The sequence below is a fragment of the Mesoplodon bidens genome (genome assembly GCF_964165515.1).
Source record: "Mesoplodon bidens genome assembly, chromosome: 9".
NCBI lineage: Eukaryota > Metazoa > Chordata > Mammalia > Artiodactyla > Ziphiidae > Mesoplodon > Mesoplodon bidens.
The window spans coordinates 63,482,188-63,508,775 of NC_138166.1; the positions used below are offsets into that span (position 1 = coordinate 63,482,188).

Here is a 26,588-nt window from a genome sequence, read left to right on the forward strand (position 1 = left end):
TAGCAGTGCAAGAGGATGCCTGAAAAAGGACCCTATCCCAGCCAGAAGCAGTGAGCCTGTTGTAATAGTCCAGGTGAGGAACAACCAGCAGCTTAGTTGAGGCAGGAGTGGAGGGAATGGAAAGATAATTGGAAGAGAACATCTGGAAAGTGGGGGGAGGAGGGAGCAGGGTGGTGGGGGAGTGATGGAAAAAGGAAAATGTGGTCAGCTTGCCACAGAGAAGTCTTCTAAGATAATAAGATAAGGGTTGAGTGTCCCCTTGGATTGGGCACGTGTAGGCAGCTGCAGCCCAAGAGAGTGACGTTTCAGTGGGATGATAGAGGCAGAAGCCGGATAGCCTTGGTTGAAGAACTTGAACCTATTTAAAGAAGCATTCGAGTTCATTAGGATCAGGGAAAGGTGGATAACCCCAGGGACCTAGATGGAGTTGCAGGAATGAAGGGAAAACACTGGAAAGGTGGGTTGGGGCCATGTTGTGAGGCCCTTGGGTGCCAGGGGTTAAGTTATTGGTAACGATAAGATGCAGTTCTCTGCTCTTAGGCTAAATGTTAACTTGAAAAAAGAGAGGATTAAGACTAGAAGGGTGAGACTGGGTGGAACTAAGGCTTATTAGACAGCCAATGCTATCTTTTTTATGGTCCTGATGATTTTTAACAGCTATTTTAACAACAGAATGATGAAAATGTGTAGTATTCTGTCTCCCTTGGCATAATGTGGCTGCTGAAAAAGGTCACAGCTAATAGGAAAAGTGAGTTTTATTGCTTAATTGTGGATTCAGTTTATTTGTGTGCTTCCTGTTTCCATTGCCGAGTTGACCAGTTGACTTTTAACTAGGCCAAGCGTCTCTGCAAGAGTGTGTGTTTTAAAAAGTGCTCTGAAATTCTTCCCCACCCTGAAAATATTAAATATAAAAGCTGAAATAAATGTACAAGTGACGTGTAGCTAGTTTAGGCTTGTTTTTGTATTATTTTAGTTTTGTAAAGAAGAATCATTTGTGGCTACCTATGATGGTTTAGATCAAGGTTTCCCAGCCTTGGCACATTTGACATTGTGAGCTGGTTGATTCTTTGTTGCGCATTGTGGAGTGTTTAGCAGCACCCCTGGCCTCTGTGCACTAGAGACATGTAGCACCTTTATCCCCGACCTGTGACATCTGAAAATATCTCCCAACATTACAAAAAGTCCTCTGGGTGGGGAATTGGAGGGGGAAGGCAAAATCACTCTAGATTGAGAGCTACTGGTTTAAATATATTACAGTGATTTAACCAGAAAATAACCACTTCTTCCTGCTACAGTATGGATGGTTTTCATGATGCTTGTGGAACCTAAAAAGCTTTTTATCACCCGAAGAAAACTAATGAATGTTTATAAATTCCCTTGTCAAAAGTTTATTTAAAAATATTTAAAGAAAAAGGAAAAGTGACTTTACTGGTTGCCTAACCATTTCCCTGCCTGCCCAGCTTACCCACTTTTTCATTTAGTTCCTGGATCTGCTATCACTTAATTTTATAAGGACAGAGTTGATTTCCCCCCCTGCCCCGGGCCATGAAGTCCTCAATACAAAGGATATTATGAATTAGAAAGTGTCCAAATAATTCTGCCAGTTTAGACCTGTATGTGAAAATGTGGACTTCATACAGGACCAGGTTCTAGTGTTAGTTTCACACCAAATGCCTTCTAACTTTGCGTAAGCCACTTTAATCTTTTTTGCGTAAATTTTCTTACATGTAAATGAAAGAGAGAAAGTAGATTATCTGCAAGTTTGCTTCTAGTTCTAAATATCTAAGATTGAAATCTTTTGATTGTTTCTTTGGGTTGCTCCTCCACCCCATGACACATCCCTCAATGCAGTGCAACCCAAAATGTGCTCTGCAGGTCACCAATGGTCCAGAAACGATGATGCCGGTCTACAATGAGAAAAGTACAGAATCAGAGAGTAAGCAACTAGAAATGTTTATCATGATTCTACAAAGTAATTCTATACCTGTTACATATAATAATAAAACTTTATATTTTGCCTCAATCTTTTAAATTTAATTTTTATAGTAATCTATTATTATTATTTTATATACTTATTTATTTATTTTTGGCTGCGTTGGGTCTTCGTTGCGGTGCACGGGCTTCTCATCGTGGTGGCTTCTCTTGTTGCGGAGCACGAGCTCTAGGCATGTGGGCTTCAGTAGTTGTGGCTCTTGGGCTCTAGAGCTCAGGCTCAGTAGTTGTGGCGCACAGGCTTAGTTGCTCCTAGGCATGTAGGATCTTCCCAGACCAGGGATCAAACCTGTGTACCCTGCATTGGCAGGTAGATTCTTAACCACTGCACCACCAGGGAAGTCCTATTATATATATATATATATTTTTTCATGTGCTTCAAGAAATTCTTTCATAATTGAGATTTTATTGGTTTTTTGAGGATCAGTACACAGACATTTCAATTTGTACACAATTCTCAACATATGTACCAAAAACCTAAAAAATCATGTAGTTGTGATTCTTTTCTGAACAGTTATTCCAGTGACTTTCCAGCTTAAAATTTGGGGGCAAATTTTCCTTCACAGGATATCAAGTACCAATATCTTCAAATATTGATATGGTGTTACATTGTAAGTCCCACTAATTCACAATCTAATATCATGTACACTACGTACTCAAATTGTCAGTTGTTCACAGCACATTAACAGTTACTAGAAGGACTGGACTACCACGACCAAAGATGTTACAGAGTGCACAAAATTCTGCCCAGGAGAGCCAAGATCAAGGGGTGAGTGGTTTGCTTTAGGGAACAGTTCTACCAAAGACAACGTGGGAAGAGAAGTAATTTAAAGTGTTTAAGACATTAAATGCACAACTGACTCCAAACTGCCATTTAGTATGCTTTGTATTACAGGATATAGAAGCTACCCTCCGTCTGTGGAATGTTAAGCTGACACCCAAGACAATCAAAGCCTCCCATATTCAATATCCCACTATTTTCTGGTTGTACCAAAAAATAAACCACCAGTAAATGATTTCACCTCTTTAAAAAAAAGCATTTACACTTAAAAAATGGGATGAGGTGGGATTCCTTCCTTTTTAAAAATGTTTCTAGAGCTACTAAAAAACTTGCATTTACAAAATAGTTGATACAAATATTCCTCTGGATTGTACAAGAAGGGAAACAGGGACCACTGATAGGACCAGGTGTGTGATATTAATCAGAGTTGGCTTCTTTCTCTCCTGCTTCATCAGAAGCTGGGCTCTCCTCATTTTTAGTTTCTCCATTTTCTGCAGGTAAGTCTTCTTTAGTCTCTTGGTGAGCCACTTCAGCCTGTTTTCCCTTTGCTCCCCTTTTCCCTTTTGTTTGCACTTTTTTGTCGAAAGATTTATCCTTTCCTGCCGCCTTTTTTGGCTTCGTTTCCACTTTTGCAGGAGCCGGTTTAGCTGACAACCTCGCCGATCTCCTCTTGGGCTCCTCCTCCGCCGCCCCCTCGGCGGAGCTGACCTCCCTCTTAGGCATCGTGGTGGCGGGACGGGTGCCTGCGGGCCGCGGCGCGCCCGAGAGCCTTCGCGAAGCTGGGCTGCCTGGCCGCTGCCGCTCCTCCCACCGCCCGAGCTGCTCACTATTATATTTTATGAAAGTATTGGCCCACATTGGATTGGAAAAACAAAAGCAAAACAAACCTTTCACTAGAGATGGTTTGAGAAACACTGCCTCAATGTATGATGGAAAATTTGCTTTGCCTCTTTTTCTACCCTGGCCAATAATAGTTAATATATTCCTCCTCTGGAGTTTCAATGAAAAGAGGGACAAGATGTTGCCTCTCTGCCCTATTAGCAGCATACAATTGGTGGTAAATAGATTTTATTATAAAGAAATTTGCCTTACAGAGAATAAGAAGTAGGTCTGGAGTAAATCTGAGGTTCCCTTTGATTGTATGTATATGTGAGTCTTCATATAGCTCATGTTAGTGTCTTGCATTAAGATGTTTATCTTAGAACATGAACCCAAAGAGCAGTGAAAATGTCCTTTCTAAAATTATCTTATCCCCAAGAATCCCTTACATATGAAATCTACTAGGATGCTTTGTCTATTGGAGTCTCCAAAACCAATCAATGCTGTTGAGGGTAGGTAAGGTATGGATTATACTTTTGAAAGAGGTTAACGCCTATATTTTTGAGTCTATTCATTCATTCAGACACATCCGACATTTGGGAAAATCTATTATATGGACTTAGGTCTGGTAGACTGACATGTCAACAAGGGCAGTTAAGCAATGAAGCTCATCATAATTTGACCTGGGTCTTTATATGTTAAACTGTGGTGGAGGAGCCAGCCTTCCAGTTGAGTTATTTGAAGCAGAAAACATTGCTGGGTTCCCTGTATTATGGACCACTGGTGCCAATACCTTTTACCCCATTTTGGGTGGAATAATCCAGAGAGGTCTGCCCTACTCCTGGGAGCCCTTTGCACATGGCCTGGCATTGTCTGGGAACGGTCTCTTGGCCTGCAGTTCCTGCCTGGTCTATATGGGCTTGTAGTGTACTTTCTCCTTCAAAGTAAAAAAGGCAAGCTCTTTGCCTGCCCTATTAGCAGCATAAAAATCACTCTTTCTTTCAGTTTTTTTTTAATCCAGAGGCTGAAAATATATAACATATTTGGAAACTCCACTGGCAGACTTGGCAGGCATTTCATATTTACTTGGACTTAACATGAATTAGATTTGGTCCTCTGATTTCCCCACCTCCATCTCTTGGAACAAGTTATTTATTAACCGAGTAAGTCTGTGGTAGTGGATCAGACATGCGCATGGCACGTCTTTTGTAAGTGCGTTTGTTCCGTAAGATTTATGCTAGCCCAAATTATTTTATACTTGTTTTCATTGTTGAAAATTTACTGTGTTCATTCTGGGTTTGGCATAAGTATTTGTAGTGTGCTAGGCATTCCTGTGGTTGAACATTTTATCACTGTAACACTTCATGCAAAGGAAATTAAAAAATATAGAGTGAAAGCATTTCCCTAATATGGTTCCAATCAGCTGTGTACTTTAGTAATTTGATTTGTAGGAACTAGAGAGAAGAGTGTTACTGAGCTCTTTTCAGTCATTCATAATTCTCTGGGAATTCAAATCATGGTTCCAAGTTTATGAAAACATCTCTTGAAATCTTAAGTCCTTTATTTTTCTGTTTGTATGTATTGAGGTTGTTTTTTCGTTTTGTTTTGTTTCGTTTTTTTTATTACCACTGCAGTATCTAAAAGAATTCAGAGAAGGAGGTGAGTCTCCTCTTTGTGTCTTGGACAAGAAAAACTGATGTGAATCGAGGTTGATTGGCTTGGCAGAAGTCAATCACTGGTGCAGAGGGGCAGGCCCTTTTATTTCTGCATTATCCCATGTGTGTGTTCCTGCTGCTGTACTCTTTGGGCTATAATTGGTAAATCCCATTTGCCTGGTGTGCTCCTAATAATCTATCGTGCAGTTACTATTGGCATAGCCAGGTGCATCTTCCCCGAAAATGTAACTCACAAGGTGGAGGGTGTTATTTGGGCAAACTAATTCAAGATCTAGGTTGTGATCCTTGCATCATTATTTCTTTGGCTCTTTCTACAGAGACTTAAACTTGTTTCCTTTTTTGAGAATCTCTGGCCTTTGACTTCTGTTTTTGCCAATGAATAAGCATGACTTCTGTTTTGGCTAGTGAATTAACAAGTGATAATCCATATATTGTTAGTTTCAGATTTCCTTAATCTAGTTCATACCTAAAAGTAAAATCAAAGTGAAATATGAAATTATAGCTCTTAGAGCTTGGAGGCAAGGCTTGGAAGGTTTCATCTGTTGAAGATAGTAGCTTGTCAGGAGTCTTAGATGGGTATAGAATTCTGCAATCATTTCCTATATTTTAATTTTTTCTTTTATTTCTTACCATGTTTTACATTTCCCTCTTGACCTTCAGCAATCTTAAGTTCATGTAGTCTTGTGTAAAATCCCCTTTCACAGTGGTGTTTTGAGCCCTGGTCCTCCTCATACTTAACTAGGCATAAGTAAAGTCACGAGGTTATGCATTTTGGCCAAGAGAGTTCATCAATCAGTGGTTTTCCATTTGAAAATACAGTCTGTGAGGTTAATCTTTTCAGTAGTCAAAGAATTAATGTAAGCGAAAGCTAGGTGGATATTCAGAAGTCTTAGTTGTGTTTGGAGGAAAATAGCCAAGGAGCATGGTGGTTCCTATGATTGCTAGTTCTGGCTTAGAAGACGCAACTTCTTTTGCTTCAAAGATAAAGGAAACCCACATTCATTCTTGGCCTTTCTTCCTGCTTCTGTGTTTCGTCTAGGTTGTACCTATGAAGGAAGTACCTATAACAGCTCCTTCAAATGGCAGAGTCCTGCTGAAGCCTGTGTCCTGCGCCAGTGCCAGGTAAAGTCCACCTATTCTACTCTCCAATGACAAGAAATCCATAAAGTCCTCTTCAGAAACCCTTTTCAGACATCACAGAACAAAACTCCAAAGAAAAAAGCAAAACAAAAATGAGAAACAAATGGAAAACCAACTGTATCCTTGTCCAAATTTATCGTGACAGTCACCATAACAAGACAGTTACAGGATAGATATTGCATGGGACTTGCTTCCAGAAACGCACAGCAGAATTGTTCACCATTGTTAAACTGTGCCTGGAAAAACTGAGAAGATGCATATGTCCTTGGGGAAAATTCATGTCTTCCTGTGAGTCAACTTTGCAAAACACGAATTCTTATTAGCAGAAAGAGGTATTGTTAGAGGATATATGTTTCCCTTTTTTTGATTTAGAAACATTTTGAGCTGGAGCCAGTCTGCAGACTGTGTTAAATCAAAGCAATTAGTACATTGTAACCTCAATGATTTCGATGCAACAAATTTAAGAACCACCAGTTTGGGTCCTAGGGAGCCCACTGTGCCTGGTGCTTGCTGAACTCTGAAAAGAGCACTGTTTCCCTGTGGCTCTAATCATTACAGGTCTTAAACAGGCAAGATAAACCAAAGGGGAAATGAAGAATTGAAATTGTCTAATTCTTTTTCTTTAAAGAAATTCTCTGTTAAAAAAATGCTCATGTAATTTTGACATAATTCAAAAAATTTTCTCTGTAGAGAAGATGCTGTTAAATCATTTTCCCCCAGTCTCATTTCACTGTTCAAGGATATACTTTTGCATTTAAGGGAGAACCAAGGTTAGTATAATAATGCATATTTCTCTCTGATCTTATTGCAAGTATATTGACATTTAGTTTATTGAAATCTGAATTTTATGTAATCATGTTCTTTGCATAAGCCCACAGTGGTCATGTTCGCTCATAAGATCTTCAGTTACTTGTTCAGTTAAATGTCCAGTTTATTTATGTAGTAATCTAAATTATTTATGAAAATAAGCAGTAGTTAGAACAGATATGAATAATAGATTAATTGACTCAACAAATATTTGTTGAATTTTTACCCTGGGTTATACATGCAATCAGCTTTATGGAACAAAATAATGACAGCAATGACTTTTAATAACATGAAAAGCCCACATTCATTCTGAAATTTGCATCACCCCATCCCCACCCTGCTTCTTGACTGATGTGATTTCCAGTCTTTGAGAGGGACACTCCGAAAGCCATGGTTACACTGCCTTTTTTTTTTTTTTGTGGTACGCGGGCCTCTCACTGTTGTGGCCTCTCCCGCCGCGGAGCACAGGCTCCGGACGCGCAGGCTCAGCGGCCATGGCTCATGGGCCCAGCTGCTCCGCGGCATGTGGGATCCTCCCAGACCGGGGCACGAACCTGTGTCCCCTGCATCGGCAGGCGGACTCTCAACCACTGCGCCACCAGGGAAGCCCTACACTGTCTTTTAAACAAGATGATTGCATGCCTTTTGGAGTGTAGTGTAACATTTTTATACAGTAGTCAGAGGTCTTGACAGTCTTCCAGTTGCATGGACCAGTGGTGAATTTTGCTGCCTTTGGATGAAGGCTTTGTTTAAATTAAACGGAAACTATTATCTGGGAAGGAATATTCTGTTGACTGAATAACACATCAAGCCTTCATCCATTGTGAATATCGGCTTTGGTCACTAGCCATTCACCAACAGCCAGAGAGAATGATGCAGGAATATTGAATTATTACTGGAAGAGATCTTAAAGACCAACATCCCTGGGAGTCAGGAAATGCTGAACTATAGAATGGAGCGCAGAAAGGGGACGTTAGCTACCAAGAATGAACTTTGCCTTTTAATTTTTCTCCTTCCATAATACTTTGCCTACGCCCTGTTAGCTAGTTTCAAAATATTATTTCACTCAATAACCACAAAAGCAAACTCCTGTTAAGGTAGTTACAAAAAGCTGCTCCTCTGCTCAGCTGGTACCTTCCCACTCCTGCTTACTTTCTTCCTTCTTTAGGGAAGGAGACCTCATCTCTGAATGCAGGAAAGGACCATTTACTGGTACCCGTCAGGGAAGTCTTTCTTTAAGATGCTTCTCTGCACAATGACACAATTGCAACCTCTCTCTCCAAGGTCTTCTCTTCTCAGGGTGTAGAATCAGTAACAGAAGAGAGAGTATAGCGTAGTGAGTAGAATATGGGCATCGCCATTCACATAACTTGTTACTTAACCTCTCTAGACCACACTTTCATCCCCCATAAAATGAGATAGTACTACCTCATAGGGTGGTCGAAAGAATAAGCAACACTGTCATTTAAAACACTTCTGGTTGAGCCTACAAGTACTGGGTACAACTAGATACTAGACAGATAACAGCTAGTCTAATGATCTGGTTTATTTCCATTTGAGTTGGATTCTAGCTTATTCCTTATGTCTTTGTACTGAAGGAGTTCTGATGGTGGAAAATTTACCTTTATTTTCCACTTTTAGTGTCTTACTGGAAGAGGGAAATTTGAAGATCAGAGACAGGAAATTCATGCTGGGAAGTAACCTGATTCCTCCATCTGGATTGCAGATACTAAAGGGAAATTGATCCTGGGCTTTTTGCATTGCTTCAGTTACATAACTAAAGCCCAGTTCCTTTTTTGATGTTGTATGTTGCTGGTATTTTGGCATTTTTTTCCTTCGCAAATGTGATATAGACCACAATAAATTCCCCTGGTAGTAGAAGCCTCAGGTCTGACAGATATGAAGGCAGTTAGGATATAACCTTCCTTGTTGGATTGAGATGATACGGTAGCAGAAATGATGAAGAAAATTATCTAGTTGTCAAATTGTTACATAGTTTTTTAGCTTTCGTTACCACTCCCCTGAAAACAAAATTAAACAAACAAACATACAAATCCATTTCATAAAATGGGTAGAGAATATAGAGAAAAATCCTTCAAAGACCAACTCTGAAAATTAATTTAAAAAATGTTTTAATCGACATTAAAATGCTAGAGTCCCAAGATCACTTTGCAAATGAGTCCCTTGATTTCATTATTAAGACCAAAAGTATCTATTTTGACAGAACATAATATGAACGTTAAAATAGTTTTATCTAATCTCTTCATCTGATGACTGACAGCCACACTGTCTGCGAGGCCCAGAGAAATTTCTAAGATTGCAGAGCTGGTGTCTAGTTATTCCTGGAAGGGTGGTGAGGATTTAGGTCTCCAGATGCCAGTCTGGAATATTATGTTTGTACTCTGTGCCTTATAATTAATGGCTTAAAGTGCAATAACAATTACAGAAAACGTAGTCAGTGTTGAAAACTTAAAACAATTATGAATGAACAGCTAGACTCTATTAGCTATTGCTGATATCATGGAGGCTTTAAATACTAGATTTAAAAGAAAGAAAGAAAGGAAGGAAGGAAGGAAGGAAGAGAAAGGAGGAAAGAGAGAGAGAGGGAAGGAGGGAGGAAGAAAGAAAGGAAATTAGAGTCAAAGAGAAAGAACCAGGACAGGGAAGATAACAGGTACAGGATTTGCACTTTGAGATGGGGCGAGCTGGGGCCATCAGACCTCATTTGTGCCATATATCTCTGCACCTGACACCCATCCCACCTCTGCACTTTTTGTGTTTGAATTCTTCTCCTACTAAGTTGGTTACTTTCCAAAAGTGAGTAAGTCCTCAGTGGGAATTCTGGGCTGACTTTCCTTGCGGCGTTCTGTTTTTCAGGAAGGCGTTGTCACAGAGTCTGAGGTGCGATGTGTCGTTCATTGTAAAAACCCTTCCAAGCATCTGGGAAAATGCTGCCCCACTTGTCCAGGTAACGTTCTCAGGAAGGGGAAGGCGGCGAGGCTCCCTGGTACAGTACAACACTGTTGAAATCCCTCCGGGTTCTCACAGGAATGCGTGATTTTCCCCACTCCTGACTGGAATTTTTCTCACTTTACTTCTGTGTACCTAATGGGTTAGGAGTGCAAACTCCTTTGCATAGAAATGTCCGGTTGGACTCTGACGTGTCCGGGATGACTGCAACGTGCTGTAGGTCTTGGCAAGGATGCTTCAGGCTCTGGAGGCCTGCTTTCCACTCCACAGGGCCACAGGTAACGCTTATTTTGGAAGGAAAGGCTGTGGCTTTCGCTTGCTTCCAGAAATGTCTTTTTACTGCTTCATATTGCAATACCTTGGCCAGAGCTCGCCTTGGTGATGAGGCGACCAGATGTTTTCTGAACACCGAGAGCTGTGTCCGTAAGAGGATTTAGCTTAGGGCTTTGCTGGTCTCAGTTTTTGGCGTGGTGCCGTGAGTGGGACCCACTGTCTTTTTAGAGGGTCCCACAGCCTAGCTGACAGCAAAGGGATCTTTCCTTTCCAGTGGGTGGAGTGTTTCCTCTTACTTTTTTGAACAGGATTACAAAGGCCTCCTGCCTCTTTTCTTCCCCTTAGGTACCAGCCTGGGGATTTTGAGGTGAGAGATTTTTTTCTGATCCCTTAAGCCTCTGGCCCCTGCTCTTCGACAGATGTTCTGCATTTTGGGTTTTACTCCGAGTGCTTTTCCTCGCTGGAGGCCATACTCACAACTACTTCTCTTTGCTTTTGAAGTTGATCTCCAAAGGGCCTTCTGTACTGCGAACCTTCCCGGGAATTAGTGAAGGCATCGCCATGGGATGCTTTGCGAAGATGAGCTCTTGGTCCCTTCCCCTCCACACACTCTGACGTGTGCGCAGACCAGGGCCCTTCCAGAGTCCAGCCTTCCCTCATCTTTGAATGACAATAAGGACAGTCTCTCTCCACTACTTCTAACCTTTCTGGGTTCCCTGGACAGTCTTTATTGAGCCAAACTTCCTTTTCACACTGGGATTTCTGTGAAGCTTGTATTATTGGATAAGCTTATGTGAAGGCCAGAAACCAGTTGAAAGTAAAATAATTCTTTCCATAATTCACTTATTTTGTATCTATCACACAGAGTTTGCTTGAGTACTTTTCCCCTCTGAATGCACTGAATGCTTTACATCATGTAACCATCCTCTAAAATGCCTAAGGGGTGTTTATTAGGTTAGCTCGCTAATACTCTAGTCTGCACATGAAAATCACCTGGGAAGTTTTAAAAGATAAATGTTGATGCCCAGGCTGCCTCCCAGACCAATTCCATCAGAATCTCTGAGGGCGACACTCAGGCCTCCCAGAAAATTTCTGTACACAGCCAAGCTTGAGATTGATAACAGAGCAAATTTTATATGCCGTAGAGATTTAAAAGGTATTGAAGCTCTTAAATATTAATTCAGTTCTGCTGAGTAGACTGTTGCTTTATTGATATAGAATCAACTTGGCATATATAACATTCCTTCTCACTTAGGAGATAATCATATTTTTAGTCCGCCTTTGAAAGTGTGCATATACAAACAGCAGAGTGAATTTATTTCAGCAGTTGAAGTTATCATATTTGAGCAGTTGCTTCTCTCACTTTGTTTTTGAGTTGAGTTCCCAGGAAGGAAAGGCTGAGCTCCGTGATTTCATATAATATAACGCTAAGTCCCCACCGCCATCCCAGTGGGGGATGAGGTACTGTCTGTAGTTCATCCAGGAAGAAATTTGACTCAGTGAGGATAAGTACCTGCCCAATGCCCAGGAGTGAGTAAGGGCTAAAGGTGGGCTTGGGGGCTGGCCCCTTTTCTTTCTTGGGCCCCATACTGTACTACCTCCCCCTATCCCCACACTGTGATAATTTTTCAACTTGGGTCTAGATGCCCTAGGAGGCAGATCTTTAAAAGTTAGCTTGCCAGTGCTACACACCAGCCCCCTGACACCTGGGCAGGCACTGTGCCCTGGGTTATGGGGTCAAGAATCAACTTTACTCTCTCTCCTTAATTTCAAAGGCCAACCTTTGGGATGCAAATCAGAAGACTCAGAAGAGACCACATCCAGAATGCATTATCCTGTGTCTTGGGAAGGAGCCCTCAGCCAAGTCTAGATAGGGACAGTTAAGCGAAGCCTTGGGGGTATTATCCTTGTAATTCAGAAGGACTGGCATCTGTCATTGATCATGGAATGGTATTCCACATAATGACAAACACATACAGCTTGTGGTCAGTTTCTTCCTGAAACAGATTTCAGGGCATTTTTGGTTGTCTGCTCCTTCCTTTTCATCTGACTGTTTGCTCAAGGAGGTTGGGTCGTGATGGGAACAGTTTGCATGCAATTTTCATTGAAAATTTCCTTATTTAAATTGTCAAATGTAGATTGTGCAGTTAACCTGTCTGGCAATCCATATGACAGAACCAGTGGTGCAAACATATATGAAAGCATTGGAGACCCTTTGTTGGGAGTGTCCTTTGAAAAGAGATGACTGGACACCTGCCATTATTAACGGTGCTGAGATAGAGCCACTGGGAGGGTCCCAAGCTTAGCAAGTCTCCCTGCATCAAAGGGAATAGCAGGAAGTGGCTGATGACTGACTGGCTCTGGGTGTGGGCATCAGAAAGACCTTAAAGCCACAGTTCACTCAGCCATTCAGCTTCAGTAGCATTTGTCCTCGTGTCTTTCAGTTGAACAAAGGGCTCCATATCTAGCTTTAAAATGAGTAGGTCCAGTGGCCAGGTCGGGTGGTTATGGGCAATGCTCATATGTTCAGATGTTCCCGTTGTCAGGACCCAGCTGCTTTGAGAGTTTGGTGAGTTCTGTTGATGACTTCATTGGACAGGCCTTGAACACCTGTTCTCAGGGACATGAGTCAGTCTTTCACAAGAGCCCCCTTTGCTGAGTTTCACCCATTGGAAGTGCTGCTTCCAGCACTGTCTACTATGTGGGAAGTGACCTCAGCTATTCTGGCAAAGTACCTCGTGAGGACAGTCCTGAGGGAAGTGGATTTGCCATTAGCTGACGGTCCTTCCATGGCCCATGTGACACAGGGTTGCTGGCCAGCCTGTGCTTCCAGTCACCTGTGAGATCACTTGAGAATACAGCAGGGACCTGGTCGTCTTTCTGAATAGGAGACACCTCCTGGGCTTTTGGTCCTATATTTAGCCAAACTTAGTGGGGGGGGGGCATCTTAGGCCCTTTAACAGCATACAGGGTGGGACTGAGAACCTGTGTGGCACCTCCAGCCTTGCCTCTGTCCTTTCTTGTCTTGGTGCCTGACCCTCTGTATGGTACGACCAGTGGGTCAGAGCTGAGTTCACATCCCAGCTCTGCCACCTGCCCAGCTGAGTGAATTGCTTTCTCTCTCTAGGCCATGTTTTCCTCATCCGTGGGACAGGGATAAGAGTCTGTGCTTTGTAGGCTCACTGAAGATGGAGTGAGATCAGGGGTGTGAAGGGTCTGGTAGAGGTTGGGGGCACTTCTGGGTATTCTCCAAGTGGCAGCTCTTCATGTCATTTGCTCCTTAGCTCATCCATGACTTCTGTTGCTTGACCTTCTCTTTGCCTCTTCTGACCCCTCTGGGATTTGGTTCCCTGGCTGTGGCTAGGGTAGTCCTGGTGAGCTCCTCAGGCTCTGCAGGGCTCAGAACCCTGCACTGATGCTGCTTAGGCTGACCTGGCTTACACTGTCTTACTTGCTTTCTAGTATCTTAGGGTTTCTGGACCCATGTCAATCTTTTGTATTCCATATATATATATATAATTTTATATCTCTATTATATCTATCTATCTATCTATCATTTTACCATGAAGCAGTCTTGTTCTCTGGTTGAAGAGGACACTGTGCTAGGCGGGGGTGAAGGTGGGGATGGATGCACAGTGGATAGAAGGATAGTGTCAAGCTGAATCAAGGCTGCTGCCCTAAATCGAAATTCTTCTTTGCTTTCCAGGCTGTGTGTTTGAGGGGGTGCAGTACCGAGAAGGGGAGGAATTTCAGCCAGAAGGAGACAAATGTACCAAGTGTTCCTGTGTTGTAAGTACTGCCCTGGATGTTCCAAGGGTGTTCCTTCTGCTTAATTGTGGCTGGGACTCACCAAGAGCGGCCCTAGGTCTCCTTATGGTTTCTCCTCCTCTCCCTCCTGATGTGGAACCAAGGGAAAAAGCTCATCACTCTAAGGCGGGTTTCTCAGCCTTGGCGGTGTTAACTTTCTGGGCTGGGTAGTTCTTTGTGGTGGCAGCTGTCCTGCGCATTGTAGGATGTTTAGCAGCATCCCTGGCCTCTACCATTGGATTTTAGGAGCACTCAGCCCCTCAGTTGGGACAAGCAACAATGTCTGCCGACATTGCCGTGTGTGTCTTGGAAAACTGATTGACAACCACTGCTCTAAAGAGTGAGGGAGAGAGGCTGATTCCCTCCACCTACATTCTTCTTTGGGAAGACACGGATTCTCTGTTCGTTGGGCCTGAGAAGCTTCTTGCTTAGGCAGCTGTTGAGTTCTTTAGTGCAGTCAAATGGGAAGCAGATGGAGATAAATGCAGCTTGCTTCGGAGAGAAGCTGATCTGAGGATTGGTCAATTATGTTGAGGGGAACGGACAGGAGGAAATGCCTCTAAACCATGGATTCAGGGCGGAGAAGGGATTAGTGAGACAAAACCATAGACTTGCCTTTCTAGGCATTGTTGATTTGTAATTCATATGCTAAGGATATCTTCAGAGTGCTTAGGAATGCAAAAAGGAATTTGGTGTAATAATTTTAATTTTATAATTTTAAAGAGATCTTTTTTATTAATGTCTTTTAAATTTGGAGTTGACTCATTGGTGGTGATGGTGATGATAGGGAATCTAGTCTTAAACCGCTGCTCCAAGTTATTTACAGTAGGGAGTTAGTACAACCATATATTTTTTAAGCTTTTAATCTTTTGTAATAAAGAACATACAGTACTCATCTCAGAATATTAAAAAAATACACAGGGAACTTCAGCATCCTAATTTCACCAAAGCAGAATCATATGTGGATCATCATAAATCATAGTATTTGTCATTTCTCTACATGTCTTTTCCAAAATATTTCCCCCATCCTATAGCACATATGCATACACAACCTAGGGAGTCCACATTAAAGTAAACATGACCAAGGGTGATGGTTTTTGCAGGGGGAAGGAGGAAAGCAAGGAGAGGAGGGAAAGAGAGAGAGGATATTTATATCTATATCTGTATCTATCTGTAGTCACATACTCAAATGCACTCAAGACATTCAGATTCCATGTGTTTTTAAACACACTGCGCACTGATGAAACACACTGGAGGGCCAAGTTCAGGCCCCTGCAAGTCCTGCTTTCATTTTCAACTGAAGAAAGAAAAATCCAAAGATGTGGTTGCTTGCCCAAGCTTTCCTGCTTCATGAGTTCCTCCAGACCTATATTCAACATTATTTTCTATATCCCTATATTCTAATCTCCTACATTCCTATATTCCTAATCCTCTATTCTTTCTAGTTCTCCACGTTGCCACCCTCAGCATGTAAGGGGCAGCTAATGGTGTTGACTGTGTCCCTGACGTCAGTCTGTGAGTTACTAGCACGAGGAGAAGGGACCATGGAGCTCTTGCTTGGGGATAGGACATTTGTGAGTTGGCTTGGGTATCGGGAGGGTCATAAGAACAGTTTTTCTTTTTGTGAATACAAAAATTTGAGGCCTAAGCTTTCTTTTTTGCAGCTTGTTATTAAAATAAATTGGTTTTTAATATGCTTTTATTTTGCGATCTTTTGATGTAGTACACTCATGAAAGAGATAATGTTTTAGCAGCAAATGACCCTGTCCTGAGGGTGGCAACTGGGCAGATGTTTGTTTAGAAGGCAATATTGCAAACGTGCGGTCTGGGTCTGGCCCCGTGAGGCTCGGAGTGCGTGAGGGTGTGAGGAGGTGGGTGGCTAGCAACAGTGGGCTACAACATATATGTGTATGTATACGGGTACATATATGTGCGTACAAAACAAAGACACCAGTATTTTTATATCTCTGAATATGAATGTGTATAGGTACATACACAGACATCAATATTTTTATATCTCTGAATATGAATGTATATAGGTACATACACGTACCCGTGTAGGTATTCTTACTCACATCTGTAGAACACTGGATCACTAGCTTTTCCCTGAACCCACTACTTTCTTATGCCTCCTCTTCTTTGCTCATGCCACTGCCCCTGTCTGGAATCCCTTTCTTTTCCTCCTTCACCTGGTCAGTGCTTGGCCTTTCAAAGTCAGTTATCACCACCCATAGCAACTCCCTGACCACTCCATCCCTCCAGGCAGAAGCAGCAACTGTTTTCTCATTTGTATTCCCGAGGCTCAGGGCTCTCACTGGCTGGCTTACGTGCCATCTTTCCCTCACGTGCACACACAGCACACACGCACACACACACTTCCAGGTGAGCACTTGCCCCGTTGTAGCACGGTTACTGGATTATTTTCCTGTTCTGTGTTAGACTGGGTCCTCCATCAGGGAGGGAGGCACGTCTTCTTACACTCATCTTGCTCACCTCTGTTCTCAGCACTGTGGGCGCTCAGTGATGCTAGCTAGCACTCTTTGCTTGCTTTCGTATCTCTATCTTGCGGTGGAGTACCCTAATCTCTCTCAGTAATCTCTTTCCTTCCAAACTGTGACCATTCTGCCCTTTAAAGCTGGCCAGCTCCTTCTTGCCCTTCTTGCCTGGGAGAATAATTATTGTTAGATAGGTAGCCCATTCTCATTAGATTACTGTTTGCCTTGGAGCATACCCCATGGAATCATGATGTGTAAAGCATCCCTAGTGTATATTACCCATCTCTGATGGATGAACTGCCAACTCTTCAAGGTAACCCCGTCTCAAGTAGATATTATATACACCATGAAAATTGTATTGTACCTCTAGCCCCCTTTGTTACACTCTCTAAATTTGTGAAAATCTGTCTACCCATGTTTTTGGGATGTGGTGACACAGGCAGACCACCAGAAAGACACTTCATCTGACTGAGATGGATTCCTTGGATGATGGAACAAATGCCTTACACATGATTTTACATCCTTGCTTTAGGTCAGGATAGTATATACAGCATTCCAGACAGTTCAGAACATGCTAATGTTTGGAGATTATCTGGAGAGGATTTCACAACCACTCGCTCTTACCCATTACAGAAGCAGAGCTTCTCTGATTTTTAGGTGAGAGTAACATCATGATTCACATAGGAAGTGCGGTGCTTCACTATCACTTGTCAAACTGTATCATCCCCATTTACCTATTATAAATAATGACAGAGTCAAGAGAATGAATTCTCCGTAGAGCTGGTACTAATCAGGGTGGCGAACACTTGAGTTCCTTTAGCTATTCCTTAGACTTGTCTGAGTCGTAGCAGAGTGCATTCCTCATGTCATGTGTTCAGTGTGAATGAGTCCTGTGTTCATTTTAAAAACGAAAGAAGATGCTTTTTTCCTATGGCAGAAGCAAAGAATAGTTTATAAAGTATATTGAGCAATTGGTTAAAAGCACTTGGCTGCTTCTACCTCGTTTAAGCTTGAGCTTTTATGACCTGCCTAACTGAACAGCAAACAGTTCTCTGTGCCTTTGTTCATCAAATTTTCAGGGAACAGGCTGGTGGCAGTTGGCACAGACATCTCTGGAAAAGCCAACGTCTTCAGGCTTGTAAGGCTAAAGACCAAAGTGCCAACGAGAGGTGCTTGTGTTCTCTTTTACCAAACTATTTTAAGAACCCTGTGGGCTCCGCATCCTTGGAAATCGCTTACTGAAGGCGGGGAAGCCCACAGAGGCGTAGGACACTCTAAACAGAGTGGCAAGTCCTCAGTCTGCAAAACCAGCCAAATTAACCGGCCAAGATCACTTTTGCTGACAAAGGCGTATTCAGTTCTGAGGATTTTTACTAATAAACATGGCTTGTTAATGGGCTGTCTGAGATGAAGGAGCTGTACTTTATTGGCTCTTAGAACCCCTGAAGTCCATAAACACCTTTGCTCTCACTTACACTTTAGATACTGCAAAGTGCTGTCTCCCAGGGAATATGAAACTCCTAGCAAGGTTCCTTGGAGAGAACAAAGGAAATGCAGATCTTCATGGTTCCCATTCCTCTTAGACCAGATTCCTTAAGATGCTCTGCACAGCCTGGTGTGGTCCGACCTCTGCCAAGCTCTCTGGCCTCATCACTGACCCTCCCTCGTTCTCTCTGCTCTGGCCTCTGGGCAGATCTCCAGATCCTTGCTACACAAAGCATGCACCCAACCAGCAGTGTTGGCCTCACCCCAGAGCTTGTCGGAAATGCAGAAGCTTGGGCCCTACCCCAGACCCAGAATTGAAATCTACAGTTTAGGGAGATTTCTAGAAGATTCCTTTAACAAATAAACTTTGAGGAGCCCTGGTCTGATATCTCCTGGCCTTTACCTAGGCTGCTTTTTCTTTCTTCTCTCCTTTTTGCTCCATCGCCTGGTGCTGCATACCTAGGTAATGCCCGCTCATCCTGCACTTGGAAGCTCAAGCATTCCTTCTTTCCAGAAGCTTGTTCTGGCCCCCAAGACCAGATCAGGTCCTGTTGCTAAACCCTCTAGAGCAACCCATACTTTACTTCCTAAACATTTAAAATGATTTGTAATTACATATTTGTGCGTGTGATGATTTTATTTAACTCTGTGAGGGTAAAATGGTGACTTTTGTATCTTCAGTGCTTGGTGCATAATGGATCTTCATAATAATTGCTGAATTCAGGAATGAATGAATGCTGACTTTGATTTCCCTTTCTTTCCCCACTGCCTCTCTCTCCCCTCTCTACGATATCTGCCCCCTGCACATTTCGTCTTTTCCATTTCTGAAGGGAAGATGGGTTTATGTTCAGCCGCTGTAGTACTTATTATAAATTGCTTTGTATGGAATGTGGATGACTCCCCTGAGGATGTCTTGTTTGAAAAGTGTTGTCTAAGCCTCAAAGATTCCCACTCCTCATGGCAGCAGGAGGATGCAGTGGCCGGAAGCACCTGCCAGTGACCGGGGCCACTTGCTGTGGCAGAGCTTTGAAAAGAGACTGTAATTCTCTACCCTCAGAGTTGACCTTGCCCTGAAATATGGGGAGATGTGTCCTACCTCTCCCTGCTCCAGTCTGTCCAGCTTCAGATTGTACTTCCCTGTAATAGGACACAGTGGGACAGCTCGTCATTTCTGTGGTCACATGATGTCGGGGCAGTCCAAGTTACATGTTACCAGCCACACCGCTGCTTCTCTGACATGGGAATTTGGGACCCTCCATGCCTGAATCCTCTCACACGGCCTCTGCCTTACTTTTGGTAATTTGCGCAATTTGGCGCATTTTAGTGATAGACTGTCATTATATCTTCCCTGTCCATGGGGAGAAATTTGGCCACATCCGGGCAATAAATTGGAGAACTGAGCAACTATCGAGTGAATTAGATCAATGTGGGCAGTTTTTCTAAGCAGTGTGGGCCAAAAACCTTCAGACTAGTTTGCAAAACTAGTCTGAAATACTGATGTAATTGCTGCAGTGTTCCATTTTGCACTGTGGTTGTACCATCACTCTGAGGACAAAAAGGTCTTGGTTTTGAACAGTCGACTGAAAAAAAAAAGCCTTTTATTTAAGGGCTGGATAGCACTTGGCCACTAGGAGGGGTCTCCAACTTGCTTAGAAAAGTGGCTGGTGCTCTGACTGCATTTGGTTAGACCATGAGGTTCGGAATCTTGGGGTTTTATGTTAGGATGAATCTGAGCAATTGTGATTTCTCTGTCAGCCTTCTATTGGAAGGTCTACTGTAATGCCATTCCCTTCAGGGTGACTCCATAAATGTACAGCTATTTGTTATAGGGGTGTCAAATTCTTGCTTCTTGAAAATAGCACCAAAAGAAGGCAAAGCTGACTTTATTGCTTACTGTGGTCATCGATGATTACCTTGATGGAGCCTTAAAATAATATCTTGGAAGGAAGAGGATGAAGGTAGGATATTTGTGAGGTTCTTGTGGGGGTCTGGATTAAGGTGAGTTTTTAATGTAAGGACTTGATTTGGATTGGGCAATTTTCATGATATACTAGTTTAGAATTGGTGGAAACTAACGAGGTGGGAACTTCAAGGCTTGTCCTAAAGCCTTCACGAGTCTGGTTGAGTTATCTGTGTTACTAGTTGAGTACTTTCAGTAAGTTTCTGCAATCAACAGGAGGCTTAATTTTTTGATGTTAAAAATATTGGGAATAACTGTTGTATATTTTAAATCCTGTTTCAGCCCTGTCTCATGTATTTTCAGGCCAAACCCTGAATTTTAATCCCCATATATGTCTTTATTTTTTGTGGTTTCTAAAGTTTCTTATGCTTTTTTTTAATATAGTTTATAGTTGTAGCATCCTGTAAAGTTATTTTTCTACATAGGGAGCCACCATCTGAAAAATGATCCTAATAGGGAAAAAGTTGGAAAGGAAATTTCATGTATGACATTTGAGCATTTATAGGAAAACACACAGTTTGAAAAGAGATCAGCAAATGATTTATCCATAGAGGGATTACTGATAATAATAGCTACTTTTACTGAGTGTATACTCTGTGCCAGATACATATAGCGCTTTAATGTTAATCTTCAAGATTGTCCTGTAACCTAGGTGGCATTAGCCCCATTTTTTTTTTTGACGAAGAAACTGAGATTTGAGAATTTTAATAGCTTGCCTGAGGTCAAAAAGTTAATAAGAATTGAAATCCTGAACTGCCTGAGTATAAAGTCACATGTCATTCCTATCCCATCTGCCCTCTCCCTGCCACCAACCAGTGTCATTTTGAGATACTATGTATGGTTGTTTGTAGACATTTGAAAGTGGGATATGCCATTTGAATCTATGGAATGAAGAGCAACCAAATATTTCGAGGGAGAAATAATGGTGATGTGAGCATCTACAAAGAACCCCAATTTTGGTGCAAGGGCTATTAATACAATGCGAAGGTGAATTACACTTCCTTTCTCTGAAGTTCACAAGTCTCAGCAAGTTTAAACTCATACCAGATTCCAGCCTTGGGCCTTCAGCCTAAGTATATGTCACAATGATGGCAGAGTGAATGATGAACACGTATCTGTTACCTTCACACCAGCTGGAGAATGGAGACACTGTGATCTATAGTGTGCATCTCTTCGCCAAGAAATTATGACTATACAAAGAGAATGTGATAGTTGCTGGGACAGAGCCATGCTCAGTGCTTCCGCTTCCAAAGGTGGATAGAAATAAATGTTAATCTGGTGGGGCCTGTCTATTCCTTGTAATAGTCATTGGTGGAGTTGAAGCATCAGTCTCTTTGGAGACTATATAGAGGAGTTGGGTTCAGCTAGACATGAGTTTCAGTGGTTCTGTGAATGTAAATTCATCCTCCTAGTAGAATAGAGGGGCAACTGTGTAATGGCTTTTGAGCAGTTGCTTTCTCCTGTCCATCTAAGAAGCAGATACATTTAGAAATTTGAGTGAGGTTTGGAATGGATATTGAGAGTTGGTAGAAAAACAGGCTCCATGGATTAAATCTCATCTCATCGTATCTTTGCAAAGATCATTCCTTGGAATTTTTTCCTCTTGCTTTTACTCTCTTCAAGGTCTGTCACATGATGAACCCCTTTCATCTCCTAAAAGTCCCAGGAAAAATACCGATTTTACTAAAGACTGAAGAACTTTCCAACCATTCATTCTTCCATCTTTTCATCCATCACTTGTCTTCAGAGCCAGCCAGTTGTTTATTAATTTAACGTGATTGAGTGTCTGCTATGTGTTAGATAGTGTATTAGGTATTGAGTGCTCAAAGATGAAGGGGATTTCACTTTTTCTTTCCAGACAATTACAATCTATTGACTTGGGTGTATTTATTAAAAATAAGCCCAAATCAAACCATCCTGTAACATTTTTTGTGTGTGCCCAGTATGTGATAATATGTGCCAACTATAAGCTATATGATACTATACAAAGTCCAAATGTATTGAAAAATAGAAATAATTGTACAACTCAAAGGAAACCACTGTTAACATGATTTGATATATTTCCTTCCAACCTTTTTTTTTTTTCCATATTCACATATAGTAATATAACTAGGTAGGATCACCTTCTGTATGCAGTTTTTGCATTCTGGTTATTTTCATTTAACATACTGTGAACATATCTCTGTTTCATTAAAAAGGCATTGAGGGCTTCCCTGGTGGCACAGTGGTTGAGAGTCCGCCTGCCGATGCAGGGGACACGGGTTCGTGCCCCGGTCTGGGAAGATCCCACATTCCGCGGGGCGGCTGGACCCGTGAGCCATGGCCGCTGAGCCTGCGCGTCCGGAGCCTGTGCTCCGCAACGGGAGAGGCCACAACAGTGAGAGGCCCGCCTACCACAAAAAAAAAAAAAAAAAGTCATTGAAAAATAACTTTTATTAGCTGCATAATATTTCATCAGTATACTATGATTTATTTAATCGTTTTTCTGGAATTAAAAATGAACACTGTTTTCAGTTTGCACTATTATGAATAGTATAACAAACATCTTTGAAAAGTAATCTTTCCTTGTTTATCTGATTATTTCCTTGGACTAAACTCATAGATGTATAATTAGCGGGTCAAGGATAGAAACAGTTTAAGGTGTATGTGTGTGTGTGTGTGTTGCTAAAATACCTCATAAAAGTCATGTCCTAATGTCCTCTCCAGCAGTACCTAGGTGTATATCTTCCTGCACCAAAACTGTTTTTCCATTTGAGAATATTGTTTTCATTAATGCTTTCTTCTGAAATTGAGCGTCTTTCATATGTGTATTAGCCAACTGTGTTTCTTCTGTAAATTGTGTTTTTCTCATTTTTCTGTTGAGTGGTTAAAGTTCTATTGCAGTCTGTGTATGAAGGATAACAGTCTTCGGCTGTTTACATCAAGGTGTGTTTTTAAAAAACACTGAAAAAAGTGCTGTGTGTGCAGCACGTTGGATAATGGCAGAGTTTGCTGAAATCCCATGTCTTCTTCCAGTCTTTTCTCCTCAAATCTTGATCCAGACACATATCAACTAAGAAAAAAGCGAGTCAACACTGTCAGCTCCCCAGTTTAATTGGTCCAAGACTTTTCTTTGCTTAAGCTCCTCTCTTCCTACCTCTGACTCCTTCGTTGTGAGACGGTGACTTGGACCTGCCTCCACACTAAAGGGAAATTACTCTTTGAGTTTCTACAGTGGCTCTTCCCTGCCTGTGGCTCTGTAGCCTCCCACCTCTCTGTCTTCTCAGGCATCCCTTTCTCTCTTGGCTCAGAGTGCGAGGGCCCCTCCTGCTTTCCAGTCCTGATCTTCCACTGGGGCTCTTGCGCCCATCCCTTCCTACCTCTCCTCCTTCTGCATTCTGGATGTTCAGTTTCTTGTGGCCAGGCATCGTGTCCTCACATCTTCGAGGACAGTGTCTTGCACGTAGGAAACAGTAAATATTTGAGCAAATGACTAGTCTTACACTCTCTGATTTGAGTATCCATGTTCTGGAAGATGAGTTCTATGATCTAGAACTTTGTACCTTCCTGCCTGGGTTTTCATTTCTATTTTGAAGACAGTACATTCAGTATTCACTTTTTTCTTTCAATGATAATGGTGAAGTGAAGGATTTCTGATAAATCTAAAGAGGAAGAGACTCCAACCTGAAGCATTTTTAAAGGAACGGGTGAGGAGACTTCATAGTAGCTGTGTGAAGAGGCTGGGGCATGGGGGTGGTGTGAGCTCCGACTCCTCAAGGCCTCACGGGATGACGGCAAGTCTAAGAATGCGTCTCCCTGCGGCGTAGGAGGAAGAGAGAGGAAACATTAGTGAATGTTAAAGGAATAGCCTATTTTTTTTGAATTTTATTTATTTATTTATTTTTATACAGCAGGTTCTTATTAGTTATCTATCTTATACATATTGATGTATATATGTCAATCCCAACCTCCCAATTCATCCCACCACCACCACCACCAACCCGCCGCTTTCCCCCCATGGTGTCCATACGTTTGTTCTGTACAAGAAATATCCCATTTTGTCAGTAAAATAGAATAAAATGTGAGCGTTACAGTATCTTAGAATATTTCCTGAACTTTTTTGTCTTTTTGTCCATTATTACCTAGGGAAATTAATTTTTTAAAAAACTGCTATCTGTGGGTCTGCTACTGTCTTTGTCCCTTTCCTTGTTTCTGCTTCATAGCTCCCCCCACCCCCTTTACTCTTCCATCCCTTGTCCTTTCCCTCATGCTTCCATTTTCCCTGTCATTTCCCGTCCTCCTTAAGCTGCCCCTCTTCCATTCCCATCAGTATCTCGATACAGCAGCCTGTTTCAGTAAAGTAGCATAATTCATTTTCATTGCTAGCTTGGTCTCTCCTCAAATAGCCGTCACGGAGTTCTGTACTGCGAGATATTCACAAAATATCCTTTGAATGAATTGATTGCACATTTTGGCACCTTTTAGATGTCATTCGAATGTTCAGTTTGGAGGGTGGCAGTGCTTTTGTGGTCCTGTGAATGGCTTCAATTACCACCATTCCCTTTGAGTGGAATTTTAAATGGTACCACTTGTTTAGTGTAAGCAGGAACGTATTTACATCACAGGCAGCACGGTCCTCCCAAAGATAGGAGGATGCTGGACCACAAACACACAGGGGAAGAATGGGAATGCACACATTCGACCTTGTCTTCTAAAGCCCATCTCTGAGCCTACACTGAGTCACAGCAGTGAATCATCCTTTCTAAACCCACCTAAGTTCTCTAGCTGTGGTTCAGAAGAGCCAGCTGGAAATATATATCAAGCAGACTTTGCTCTTTGGAAAGGGGACAGGCTTCCAGGAGCAGGGTGAACCTTCTGTGTAAGGAGCACCATGAAATGTACAAACAACCTGGACTTATATCCAGTGTCAAACACATCTATCACATAATTCTATGGGCTTCTTTTTGCTCTAGTGCCTTTCTTCTGTTCTCCCTGATACACATAACAGAATCAGATAATGTGATCATGATTAAAAATATTATGTTCCAGATGTTCTGTGCGAGGACTTTGGAAACCTCTGAATATTGCTGGAGTTAAACAAAAGAAAAAAACCCCTGTATTCACAGTGAATAAAAAGAAAGGCCATAGTTTTTGTCCATGACGTTCTTTTAGTGGGAGGGAAAGGTACCAGTTTCATTTTTGGTCAGAGTAAATTTATAATGTAGTCAAACATCAATAAAGTCAGTTACTCATTATGAAGGAGTATCCTGGGCTTATACTTTAAGCACTAAAATTCAATAATAGAAGTTACATTTTAATTTCAAAATGAGTATGAAAAATTACCCTCACCACATCATTAATACTGATCCATATCTTAATTTTTTTCATGCCTTAATTTGACAAAATAAGTTTTTCATACACTTTCACATTTTTTGTTGTGGAGCTGTGTTGATGCCAGGGTGCTTTTTCCTCACTGATCCGAGCTGAGGAATGTGATTGGTAGATGACAGGAGTGACTGGTCTTGACAGTGGTGGGAAACATGTTTCTTTTCAGTTTCAAGTTCAAGAAAAGGAAAGGGAGGGAACTCTTGAGAAATTTTGATTTTGTTATTAGGTTTTCAGCATCCATAATATTCATAAACAATGGACACAGCTGTCTTTAATAACTCAGCCCGCTAAGTGCCAGAAAAACATCAGGCTGGAAGAGGGTTTTTTCCCAACACAAAAATTTTCATATATTGAAGCAAGATTTCGTTTATAATCAAACTGGATGTTGACCCTAAACTTCTATCTTTAAGTAAAATCGTTTGACCAAGCACTAGGAAAAGTGCAATGAAGTTTTTGGTATTTTTTAAAGTTTTGCTTTTGCTACTACACTATATTGTTCTGAGTGGCTTTAGGCATGCAGATGTGTTCTGTATCCCTTAGGGGGCATTGTTGTGGGCAAAAGGCCACCGGTCTGGGTGTGAGGAGACCTGGGGTGCTGCCCTGTTTCTGTCACTGGCTTGTTATGTGACCTGGAACCTTCCCAGTAACCTGAGACTCAGTTTCCCCATAAGTAAAACAAGGACTTCTTAGAGCCTCCCCAGTTCTATAATTTCATAATTACCCAACTCAGAAAAGGCCTTTATTTTCCCAGGAAGCAAGTTATAGGACAGACTCAAAATACCAGTTAATAGAAATTATTTTTTTCTAATATACTAATAGATTATCATCACCACATTTTAAATTTTACTTTTTAAAAAAATTAATTTTTAATTAATACACAGTAAAATTCACCCTTTGGCATACATATCTATGAGTTTTGACAAATGCACAATGATGAACATTTTTAAATAGTTAATATTATTATAAATTACATTAAAAATGCAAAAAGTCTTTACCTATTGTTCTAGCGATGCCAC

General features: G+C 41.7%; 2 protein-coding genes across 2 annotated transcripts in view; one reads left to right on the plus strand and one right to left on the minus strand.

Annotated features, from left to right (window-relative positions):
• BMPER (BMP binding endothelial regulator) overlaps window positions 1-26,588 on the plus strand; it is a 253,019-nt gene that overhangs the window by 54,985 nt on the left and 171,446 nt on the right. The window contains 3 exon segments of the mRNA XM_081244842.1: window positions 6,308-6,390; window positions 10,093-10,183; window positions 14,165-14,247. Of these exon segments, the coding sequence (XP_081100968.1) occupies window positions 6,308-6,390; window positions 10,093-10,183; window positions 14,165-14,247 (257 nt within the window).
• On the minus strand, window positions 2,363-3,496 carry LOC308622850 (non-histone chromosomal protein HMG-14-like; the record flags this gene model as incomplete). Its single annotated transcript, XM_081244525.1, has 1 exon — window positions 2,363-3,496. One exon carries the CDS (start codon window positions 3,494-3,496, stop codon window positions 3,191-3,193), a length of 306 nt encoding a protein of 101 aa, XP_081100651.1. The 3' UTR covers window positions 2,363-3,190.